General features: G+C 38.5%; 1 protein-coding gene across 1 annotated transcript in view; it reads right to left on the bottom strand.

The window, feature by feature from the left end:
* LOC103131818 (cadherin-2-like) overlaps nt 1-12,761 on the bottom strand; it is a 107,221-nt gene that overhangs the window by 13,036 nt on the left and 81,424 nt on the right. The window contains exons 13-16 of the mRNA XM_007543549.2: nt 9,999-10,232; nt 5,059-5,292; nt 2,601-2,740; nt 646-807 (exon numbers count right to left, since the gene is read on the bottom strand). Coding sequence (XP_007543611.2) covers nt 646-807; nt 2,601-2,740; nt 5,059-5,292; nt 9,999-10,232 — 770 coding nt within the window. The remainder of the gene's footprint in view (nt 1-645; nt 808-2,600; nt 2,741-5,058; nt 5,293-9,998; nt 10,233-12,761) is intronic.

Genomic DNA, 12,761 nt, shown 5'->3' on the forward strand with positions numbered 1-12,761 from the left:
TGGAACGCTGATAAAAACGTTGTTAAAGTAGAATAGCCATGTTGTGATGACTTCCAGACGGCTGAGTTTCAAGGTGTTAAATTATGAAGTTAAATTACTTTTAAGTTGTATTTGATATATAGTGATCTTATGACAACTGAGGGTAACATAGGTACTTTATTGTACTATAAAATGGCACTATGTGCCTGGAAAATACAAAATACTGCCCCTTTAAAGTGACACAAATCAATCTCTTGGTTTGGAGTGCAGAGCGTGACCTAATCAGTTGTTGATGCTACACCTGACTGTAATAAATAAGATGAAGAGGTTGCAAATTAGTACGGACCATGGATCTCATTCTGGAGGTTTTAACTGTAATCACTATGTCAGAACTTAAATGCCAAAAGTTTCTCAATCTCTCCTTGGGAGAGGAGAGATTGAAAAAGATTGTTTTTTTTTGTTTTGTTTTTTTTTGGTATTTTTCAGAAAAGCCATAAACCACCTCTAGTGAGTGTAAAAAACATTTTTGCAAAACTGAGGAAGTTATTTCAAATGCTGCAGTTTAATATTTTAAAATGCATATAAAAAAAACATTGATGGAAACACTACTTAAGACAGTTTATCTCAACATGGGAATCATTACAAACTCTGAACCAAGCGGTGTACCTCATGGATGAAATCTCCTATATCTCCTGGTTGAGGGGCTGCAGAGCGGAGGGGGTACTGGTGGTCATGGTGGAGGGGCCTCTCGTCCAGACGTCTGATCCCCACTTTTACACACTCTGGCTCCAGGGCATCAGGTTGTTGCAGTTGGCTCAGGTCATAGTCCTAAATTTCCAATAAGAGTCGAAAATCCACAGGCTTACACAACACACTTTCCTATGCATCAACTGACTGCAAATTAGCCCTGTTTTAACATGTTTCCGGGAAAAAGCATTTTTAAGGTCCTAACATTTACTTTAATTATCTTTAATCCTAGTTTAGGGGGATATCTTAAAAACTAAACAGCAACACCAACATCTCAATTTAAGTACATAATCTGCTTACACTGAGAGCTTCATAGTCACAATCATTTTGTTGCGGTGTGGTATTAAATTATAACCCATATGCTGTCTCAGTTTTTTCCTGCTCCACCTCCCTCCTCATCATATTTGAGGATGTTGTACGTTCATCACCCCATTATCTGACAGGTCTGCAGTAGTATGGCTCTTTGTATGCCTTTTAAGCTAGTTGGGCTAACCAACAGTCACTGGCTGTCTCTGTCTGCACATTAGTGCCAAATAAGATGGGTTACTAAATATTTCAAATTGTTAAAATGCAGAGGTGGCCCAAGGCATGAAAGTACATCAACTTAGGCAGTAACAGATGAGAGGTTCTGAAAGTTTTCTTCACAAAGCAAAAGAAGACCAACGCAAAGTTATCCGAATTGAGGCTAGGCACCTAATTGGCCTGCTATGGTTTTATGTCTTTCACTCAGGTTTGAACAGTAATACATAATCTTTTAAAACAGAAAAATGTAGCCTTTTACTCAAGGTGGGAAAACAAGAACAGAGTTCTTCTAGCAAGGACATGGCATGTTACAAGAACTCAAATGCAGAATTCTAGGCAAGTCATCTTAGGTCTCTCCCTAAAACCAACAACAAACTATATGATAGTTGTTGGACACCACACAAGAAAAATGTTTTGCCCAGGATATGTGTCAAGAAGAAGCTGCAAGGAGTGGCGGTTCCTGATATGAGTGACATGCGCAACCGCCCAGGACGGCATCTTGTGAAGGGGCAGCATACACTTGCATTCTTTTATTTATTTTTCAAGATAAAAGAATGCAAGTCTATTAAAGTGAATAAAAGCGGAGAAAATGGGTTGTTTTCTTTGTCAGGTTACACGCGACTATAAATGCTGAGTAGTCACACTTTTAGAGGTTTGCAGTGAGACTGACGTCACATATGTCTGTGAAAAATTAAAAATGTGTGCTGCGTGCCTTTAGATCTCACACATGCTCACTTGATTTCTGGCACGTGCGCTTGCAACTTGATAGAGTTAACGTAAATGAACCACACCACCAGTCACATACAAGTTCTTTCTTTGTTATTCCTTGCAAATATTGCATTTGCTTGGTTAAAACATGTTTCTCAGTAGAAGAGATTTATGGCTGAATCTATTACTATTATTGAGGGATGGCATATTTTACATTGGAGTACCCTTTCCACTCTGTCCTCACCCTGAAGGAGCTGTTTGTGGATGAAGTACGATGTCAGTGCTTACCAATTTGTTGTGTGTGCGAGGGTTAGTGCTTCCACAGCAGGAACGTAAAGCGGCTTATGTGAGAAGTTGTTTGGAAAGACAGACGAAATTGTTCTTCAACAGAGAGCAATTAATCCTATTTCAAGATCCCCCTTTGTATTACTCTTAATCTTTGCTTTGGAGGAAAGACTGCAAACTGTAGAGAGGCATGGTGTTTGTGTGTCAGCTGTAGAGCTTTCTGTTGTGTCTCTTTGTTTGAAAGAGAATATTTGATTTTAGGGAAAGATAAAGTGGCATTTTAACCAGGATTATTAAGTAAAGTAATTTATTTTTGTGGACAATGTGTTTGTATGTGAGAGAGACATGCTTGTGTTTACCTGATCCTCTTCTCCACCTCCCTCCTCATCATATTTGAGGATGTTGTCTCGGACATCGTCCTCTGGGTCGATCAGAAGTTGCTTGGCCTGACGCTCTTTATCCCTCCTCTTCATCCACATCACAAAGAGGAGTACCAGCACTGCAAGGCAAGAAGGATGAGGAAATTATTAAATGTAAGAAACAAATCAATCTTCAGTGAACATCTTTGGCCGTACGGCAGGGTGCTGCTGTGCAATCTAAAAATATTAAACGTCCTCAGAAACCTAGTAGAGAGAAAGAGAACAACAGATAGCAGGAGACTATTTTCACTTTAAGAATCTAATCCATAATAAATCAGCTTGAAGTCTTAATGTTCTGCTAAAATTACTTTGGAATCAGTGTTTTATAAAACAAAAAAGCTCTGTATGTTTGCCCTAGTATTTACATGTATTTTTATATAAGCATTTAACATTTGGTAAAATAAAAAATGTAAAAATCTAACAGACTGCAGCAACTGTTCCTGAGCACTAACTTGTTTCAATTTATATCTGGCCTGAACAACAACTGGAAATCAGGAAGATCTGAATTAGTTGTGAATAACAATTCAAATCCAAATTATTGGCTTAAATAAACATTTTCAAATGTGATTATTTTTGTAGGAATGGTTTACATAATGTACAGAATGAATAATATATATGGATCAGTATGGTTGTTTAATTTTCAAGTCTAAGTGGAATCCAGTTATTTTGTTCAACAATTTAATTCCATTCAATTTAATTTATTTAGTGGCAATTCACAATCCATGTAATCAATCTGTTCTAATCATGTTCCATATGATTATCAAACAATGTAGTCAAGTTTAGTGTTCTCCTCCAATCTGTTACAAAATGTTTCCTGTTCAAGGAAACTCAACAGATTGGATTGAAGTGAAGAATTGCATTCTCCTGGATGAACATGCATGCATTGTGTTGTTGACAGATTTGATACAGTTTTTCTTCTTTAGGACAGCAAATTTCAAAATATATGAAACTCTCATGAAATAATGTAGCATCCCATGACACCACCCATGCATCCTCCTCTCACAAAATTGAACTAGGAGGCACTGACTCCATAAGTATGGTGTTACTGTTTCATCCAGCCAAACTTCTGCTGGAAACATAACATCAAGTCTATGTTCAATAATGAAGTCATGATTAAAAATGACAAAGATGTAATGTTTAATAAATCCAATTTAAATGATTTAGTCTGCAATCATTTACATCAAGGGTGTCCAGGATGTAGACAAAGAAATGCACAAACTTGGTTTCCAGCTCAAGATTGGAGTTTTAAAACTTTTATAAAAGAAAACTACGGTACTTTACAAAGAATTTTTCACTGCCTTTCAAAAAAGACAAATACAATTACAAATCTTTTGAAAGTAAAGCAGAAGTAAGTACAGAAAGTAATAAAGTAAAACACTCTTTTTATTACCTTTTATCAACCTTTTTTTATAGTCAGTTCATAGTATTTCAAACATCCAGTGATTTTTACTCAAGAACAAACTTTGGTGGACCCATTTGGTAGACTAAAGTAATATTAAGTAATAAGTATTTCGGAAGAATGAGTGACCCGTTCTTTTATCCCTCTCCTTCTTGCTGAGAATAGAATACACACACGGAAAAATCCCGACAAAGATAGAAGATGACAATCAGCATTTAGAACTGTGCAAATTTATGTCCCAGAAGTACAATGATTTGCAGCTATATTTTCAACAGAAATCCATCCATCCATCCATTTTCTGTACACCCTTGTCCCTTAGGGGTCGGGAGGGTTGCTGGTGCCTATCTCCAGCCAATGTTCCAGGCGAGAGGCGGGGTCCCCCTTGCCCGGTTGGCCGTTTTTTGGCGGGGCTTTTCAGAAATCGGACTTCCTTATTTTATTAGAGTATTGTGCTGTGCTTATCCGAATTACAATGATTGACAGTTATGGCAGTCAAGGTGAAAGGAAAATGTTTTGCAAAGAAAATAAAAATATAGTAGAAAAAATATTTACATTTTATGGCCCACAATTACTTTCATCTTGAAGGTTTTGGGTCACGTGGCATTAAGTTTGGTTTATATCTGGTTTACATCGTCTACGTGGTCTATTTTCATTGAATAGATTTGGTTCCATTTATGACAGGCTTACACAGCCCGTCATAAATGATGGAATCCTACTTTTACAGGATGCTCAGACCATGAAATTATTTTATGAAAAAAAAAATCAACTAAGTTAGCATATGAATGCCCAATCTGAATAGAACACCTTTCTAAAAATGAAGTGACATTAGTTCAGTAAATCGGTTTTGCATCATATCAGTGAAAGTAAAACAACTGTTATAGAAGTGATTTAATAATCTTGACCAGTTAGTCAAGGTCGCCAGTCCTTGACTAACTGGTCAAAGTCAATGTTAGTCCTTGACTAACATTGACTTTCAATGTGCTTGAAAGAGACACTCACCTAATAGTATGATGATACAGATGAGGATGGAAATAATAGCTCCAGTGCCCAATCCAGCGGCAATCATTTTCTCCATGTCCACACAGTCTCCATGGCGATCACAGGGACAGACCTTAACCCTCAGGAAGGATGTGTTAGACATGGGCAGGTTGCCAGAGTCTGTGATCACAATGGGGAGCTCATAGATGCCACTGGCAAGAAAACCGATCCGCAGGTGAAGCTGGGCAGACTCGCCTAGAATATGAGATTATAGGAGATAAGGAGGAAAAATAAACAAAACAGAATGACTTTTCCACTGAGATGCCCACCAGTGCCTGTAGTGATGACAGCTATTCAGCAAATGGGATTATTTGCTTTACAGAAGTGGGAGCACTGTGGCTACTCCATCTGAGACCTCGTGTCCGCATGAAAGCTCTGCTTCAAAACGCTTCAGAAAAGTAAAAACAGTTCCTTAACTGCAACATTTCTTCTCTAATATTTCTGAGTTGCTCTGAATTGCTGGAATACAGATGACATAGTAGTGACGTTACGTAATGCAGATAAGAGTCAGGAAGTAAATGCAGCTCATTGACTTCTGTTGATCCAGCTTCAAAATGCCTAAAGTCTGAGACGTGTTCGGTTGTTCCAACTGTTCTAATAGAGAGAAAGATACATATTATTTTCATGTTCCGTCATCTGGGTTGCATGTCTGCAACCCAGCACGTGACCCCTGTCTGCAACCTAGACACTAGTTGCTGCAATTGCTGGCAATTGCTGGGGAGCAGCATCATTTGAGGATATAATTTAGACAGTGCGATCCTTACCTGTTAGAAAGTGGTGCTTAAAACTCTGGTATTGTTAGTTTCCACACCTGTGATTTTAGCTGTAGATTGTTGGTCCACTTTTCTCGTCTTTTTTTGGTAAGTTTTTTAAAATTAACTCCCTTGTGACCAATTACCATCGGAACATGAAAATAATGTTTATCTTTCTTAAGACAAACATCTTGGATATTTAACTCAAACCAGAATTTGAGTTAAATATCCAAAAGAAAACTGTTCTCTCTACTAGAATGGTTGGAATAACCGTACACAACACAGACTTTAGGCATTTTGAAGCTGGATGGACCAAAGTAAATGGGCTGCATTTACTTCCTGACCCCCATCTGCACTGTGTGATATCGGTACTATGTCATATGCAACCCAGCAATAGTTGGTTGTTTACTTTGCAATTTCATCATTATTACATCAGGACAGTCCAACTGCCCTTCCTAAAAAATTTCTTAGCATAATTCAGGTAAACTCTGCAATTTTTTTAATTTTTTTATCTCAGCCATCTCAGTCTGACATACATAACAAAAAAGCTGATAATTTAATGTCTTATAAACCTATTTTAGATAGAACCTATCTTACTTTTCATACAGGGATCAGAAATGTAAATAGAAATAAATATCCTCCATCTATCCATTCATTGTCTTACACCCTGCCTATCTCCAGTGATAAACGGGCGAGAGGTGGGGTAGACCCTTGACAGGTTAAATAAATATCAATATAATATAAATAATTACCTTTACAGTTAGGTAGTATTCCCTTTACACTCTGTGATGTAATATTTGTAATATTGGGGGCAACCATCCAAAAACATCTCACAAAAATTTGCTGGAATTGTGACCTATTCCTACTGACATACCTAATGTAACTGAGTCATGTTACACCGCAAACTGTAATCTGTTGTTTGCTGTTAGCTTTGAAGTAATCAGATAAAATAATCAACATTTCCACTTTTGCTGCTAATTTGTTGATTACATTACACATATGAGCTCAAAAACAAAGATATTTCAGGGTTTCCCCCAGAAAACTTTCTAAGCCCGGAGGTGGGGACACGGAGGCGGTCCACTGTGTTTTTGTATCAAAAGATGTTAAAGTAGACAGGAAAAGTAAAAATATTACTGGATTATATGTTACAGCGTCAGTGAAATGCTATTTAAAACCCACAACGAGTCTTAAAAACAATAAATCAAAAAAACACAATTAAAATGAAAATCAATTATTTGCATTTCTGTTTAATCCAAATTAAGTCAGCAGCTCCATATGGTTCCCCAGGGCATCAGGGGCTCCATAAATGCTAATATTTTATCACAGACCACAGATACATAAATGTAACATTTGTTTATTGAGATGATCAACGCTGCTAAATTTGATTTAAAATAAATTTAAAAGATTTTAAATTGTTTAACATTTATATGTAAGATTTTCAGGATCTGGTAAGTTTACTTTGTAAAAGTTCAAAGAACAATATTAATTTGTTTTGTTACCATAGCAACAATCTGATGCTATGAGTTTAATCTTTGAGTTTGAGCTCTATTTGTTCACAAATACAAATTAGTAAACTGCGATTATAACTTATTGCTTTTTAGGTTGGCCATTTAAATTACTTCCCCTTTCCCAGATTTTGCTCAAACTACGAAGCTGGTGCTGATGTTTTTAGCAACAAAAGGGGCCCCCAAGTCAAATTCTGCTCAAGGCTTCATACAGCCTTTCACCGGCCCTGCATGATGAGTTAAATCCGCTGCACTACGCAGAGATGCACAACAAACCAGAGATTTAATTAAATGCCGATAATGTGACTTTAGTAGCTCTTCCATTTTGTGTCTGTTGAGTTTTTAATAAGGGCCACAGAAACTGTTGCTCGAGTTTATGGGATGAGTTTCTCAGATCTCCGCGCAGCCGCGCACATTAACTCTGTCTAAGTGGACAAAGCATTTGATATGGTTTGATGCATCGTGTAACCAGAAAAATAACATAAAAATAATAAAATAATATAAAAACAGCGTGAAGCGTGACTGCGAGGCGAGTGCAAAAGCTCCTCACCAGGCAGAAAATGCATGATGAGTGATTAGCTCTGGTTCCTTAATCACTAATGCACCGGCCAACCGGGACCACATACATAAACTTGGTCAGTTTATGTATGTGGAAAGATGAATGGATAGAACAGAACTTTACACCATGTGATGGTGGAAGAACCTGAAGAACAGATTAAAAATAATAAATACAGGGTTTCCGGCGGATTAAGTTAATCTCTGCGGGGATCCCGCGCGCCTCCTGTCTCTCAAACTGGATCCAGGCTAATCTGTATGGATATTTACATCAAAGCCACTGTGAAGTGAGGAATTATGCTTGTTTCCAGAGTTTTTGATTAAGGTAGGAGTTTAAGCCTCATCGTGTTAGATCTGGTTGCACAGCTCTACGTGAACCTCAAGAATAACTTGTAGTCGCGCTTTCAGAGGTGCAGTGAGCGAGCAGTGAGAATGATTTATATTTGTGGACAAAGAATTTTGTGCGGCTTTTCCATCTCAACACCCGCCCGACTCTGTCTGTGCTGATCAAGTTTATGTCTGTGGTCCCGGTTGGCCAGTGAGTTAGTGGTTAACAAACCAGCGATAACCATCATGCAGGTTCAGCCTGGTGAGGAGCTTTCGCGCTCGCCTCGTAGTCACGCTTCACGCTGAATTTATATTATTTAATTATTACTTTAGTGTTATTTTTCCGGTTACATGATGCATCAAACTATATCAAATGCTTTGTCCACTTAGTCAACCACAGATAAAGTGCGTGGCCGAGCGGAGATCTGAGAAACTCGTCCCATAAACACGATCAACCAAAATAGTTTCTGTGTCCCCTTGTTACAAACTCAACAGATACAAAGTGGAAGAGCTACTAAAGCCATATTAGATTTAAGTCTGCATTGACTTAAATCTCCCGTTTGTTGCGCATCTCTGCGCAGTGCAGTGGGTTTAACTCATCATGCAGAGTCGGTGAAAGACTGTATGAGGCCTGGAATTTGACTTAGGAGCCCCCTTTGTTGCTAAAAACATCAGCACCTCTAACAGCTTCTGTGTTAGATTTAATGAAATCTGGGAGAGGAGTAGTTGGCCAACCTAAAAATCAATTAATTATAATCACAGTTTACTAATTTGTATTTGTGAACAAACAGAGCTCAAACTCAAAGACTAAACTCACAGCATCAGAGTGTAGCAATGGTAACAAAACAATCTAACTATGAATATTGTTCTTTGAACTTTTACAAAGTAAACTTACCAGCTCCTTAAAATCTTACATATAAAGTTTAACTAAAATCTTTTAATTTATGTATGCTGAAACCATTAAATTAAATTTAGCAGCATTGATTATCTCAATAAATAAATGTTACATTATGCATCTACACTTTGTGTTAAAACATTAGCATTTATGGGGCCCCTGAAGTCCTGGGGGGCCTTATGAAGCCACTGGCTTAATTTGGATTAAACAGAAGTGCAAATAATTGATATTCATTTTCATACATTTTTTTGATTTGTTGTTTTTAAGACTAGTTGTGGGTTTAAATAGCGTTTCACTGGCGATGTTTTCTCATAAAATATAATTACCCAGTGATATTTTTACATTTCCTGTCAACTTAACATCTTTTAATACAAAAAACATGGTGGACCGCCTCGGACCCCCGACCACCGGACTTGGCAAGTTTTCTGGGGGAAACCCTGAGCTTCTATAGAAATGTGGAATGCAGACGCTGACATTAATGTTGGGGATGTCTGTGCTGATGCTACATGTTTAGCATTGAGATGCTATTTTACAATTGAATAGCATCATTGATAGGCTAACTCCTTTAAAACTTGTCCAACGTTCAATCAAGAGAAGCAGCTTTGTCGTCAATTGCTGTTGTTTGCAAAGGTTTCTTGTGTGTCATATTTACAGGTGTACCAGTTCTGACCGGAACCTTTATATGTAAAAAAATGTGATAAATTGTGTTAAATGTCTATGTAATTAATTTATCAAAATTAGTGCTTCCATTCATTGATCTTTTACCAATGAATGGATTTTGCCCATTAAGCAGAGCTATCAAAGCAGCCTGGTAAATTACTGTATGTCAAAACCCTGGAAACTTGAGGCAGTTTATCTTGCACTTACCATTCAGGCGACTGAGGGTCCAGTTGCGACGTACATCTGAAGGACGACTTGCCAGCTCAAACACAAAGGGTCCAGCATTGGGAGTCAGGTCGGGGTCATTGGCTGTGATGTTTAAGGAGTTTGGATCTGGTTTCTCACACATTTCCACTTCAGGAGGGAACACATAAGGCGCGTTGTCATTTATGTCCAGCAGGTGAATCTGAAGGGTTCCTGTACCAGTGGCAGGAGGAATGCCTGACAATAAGAAAATATTGTGAGCTATAATATGTACCAAACATAGCAAGCAGTTTGCTGGACCCTTTGTGTTTGAGTTGGCAACTTCTCAGTACCCTGGTAGATTAGATTTTCATGGAGGAAAGAGGAAGTACTGGAATTAGAGTTAAATATCAAAAAGAAAACCACTGCTTGGGATACTTTCCTATGCATGACTTTGTTACGGATGATAAAAACACTCCCCTATTAACAGTTCGCTTCAAAACACCATAACAGACTAAATAATTGCAAACTTTTGTCTGCAAATATGTGGTACATTGATCCAGGTTTCATGCTACTGGATGTAATAAACTGGAAAAGTTTCTTATTGAACAAAAAAACATACAACTGATGAACAATAAGTGCAGGAGCTTAAGGTTAGAAACTGTGAATCCACACACTTTCATATCTAGGTATGCAGAGAATGCTGAAAAACTGCATATATTTGGATTTTTCTTTTTGTGCAAGAATGTGAATCAGTTGATGTGCCTCAATGTGGTTTGGGGTCAATGAGCTCCCACCTGTGTATGACAATGGCAGAAGACGTAGTAAGACACAGAGCACAGCAGGCTCTGTGTGTGTTGGGTATAACAGGGTCAAGTTAATCAACTGAGCTAAATGGCATTCTTCTTCATCAATGTTCCGCTGGAACAGAGATGCCTCTCTTCACTTCCTAAAAGCACAGTTGTGGCGAGAACAAGAGACAGACTCCCTTCAGATCTGAGGACTGTCTCTGAGATCCGTTGTAATCCTGTAACAAGCCAAGAATCAGGCCTTGGATAATCAATCTGTTGTTTACTTAAGACATACTGCCACTACAAGATGCCACTACAAGACAACACTCCATATGGGCTTTCATGTCAGAATGATGTGGAGAACATTGATAGCATTATCCACTTTGCTGAATTCAGCAGTAATCTCCCATAAAAGATCAGTCATGTCCAATTTGTAGTTTTTCGAAAGAGGTAGTTTGACAGTTTGTTTTTAACCTTCAGTTGAGAAATCAATGCATAAACATGAGTCCTACTAATATTCAATTTCACACCTCAAGTCTTAAAACCACACTAACGTACAGTCTAACATGCTGAAGATGTACGGGATGTCTAACGGAAACTATTTTTATTTTGATCTGTGGGTTCTGTCTCTTCTCTTAAGATGTCAATTTTCAAACAAGGATGGACGTAGAGATGAAAACAGATATTTACATACACCAGATAAAAAGATACATACAGATTTTTTTTGGGGCAATTTGGCTGTATGCTTTGGGTCATTGTCCATTTGGAAAACATGTTTGCACCCAGGCTTTTATTTCCTGACTGATGTCTTTGGATGCCATTTCAACATTTCATTCCACTCAGTTCCATATTAATTTCTCATATTATTGTTGAATTTAGCAAATAGAAATAATGTTGGTAATTCCAATTGACCAAACACCAGATAAGTTTGGTCTGACATAACTTTAGACAATGATAGAAAATGTTTGTCTTTTATTTAGTACATGTAAACTTCTGGTTTTAAGTGAAAGTTAAATCATTGTAATAGTCTCCTTGTTCTTTAGAAATTCTGATATTTTAAATAAGAGAATAAAAATTAAGCATGGAAACATAGATGCTGTGGTCAATTTTCATTTTTTCATTCTCATCCACACCTGCCAACAGGTCATGCTTTTCCACATTAATGCCTGAGGCATTCAGGGTTCACACCCTGAATGCCTCCCATTGAATAAAAAATGAACCAAAACATTGGAGATAAACTTGTTTCTCTTAAAATACAGAGTAGCTAAAGTTTTTGTAATCCAGACAGTTATTTATGTGTCATTTACATGACTGCTACAAACCTGTGAAATGACTTTAGTGATCAGTATTGTTGACTGAAATCTGTTAGGATCTGGGGAAGGCTGGTTGGGGGGTCTCTAGTTTCTCCACCAGGGGGCATCCTGGGACCTTCTGGAGGGCGTGAACCTGGAGCTGCACACCTGCTGCCACTTACCATCGTTTGGATGGGTTTATCAGGACGGAGCCGCCGACACTCCAGTGCCAGAATGTTAGCCTGTGATGGTAATATCATTGTAGCTCACCTCCGACCATCTGTTCTCCGAGTAACCTCCTTTGTGCTACCTTCTCCTAGGTTGTCGTTCCGTGAAGCCCTGAGTGTCTTCGAACTTCTACGAACCTGGTCAGATTACTTAAGGTCCTCGAGACCCTGCGCAGTCTACCCGTTGGTGGCCACGTCCCCGAGACCAGCCCTCAGTTCTGTCAGCGGCAGATCCCTGGTGAATGCGCATATGAAACTGAGGCAGTGGCGTAAAAAGGGGGTATGCAGCGCATGCAACGCATAGGGGCGCAGCACCAGAGGGGGCGTCACAACCCCGTCTGGAGGGGGCGGCGCACCGATTATGTTTTCCCATACACTTCAGCACGCCTTACGCTCCTTCACCTCGCATACGTGACGAGGTAAATGTAGGGAGTTTTACCTTCACGTAACTTCGTCTCAGGGGGGCGGCGAGCGAGC

Source organism: Poecilia formosa, unplaced genomic scaffold (assembly GCF_000485575.1).
Source record: "Poecilia formosa unplaced genomic scaffold, Poecilia_formosa-5.1.2 Scaffold848, whole genome shotgun sequence".
Taxonomy (NCBI): domain Eukaryota; kingdom Metazoa; phylum Chordata; class Actinopteri; order Cyprinodontiformes; family Poeciliidae; genus Poecilia; species Poecilia formosa.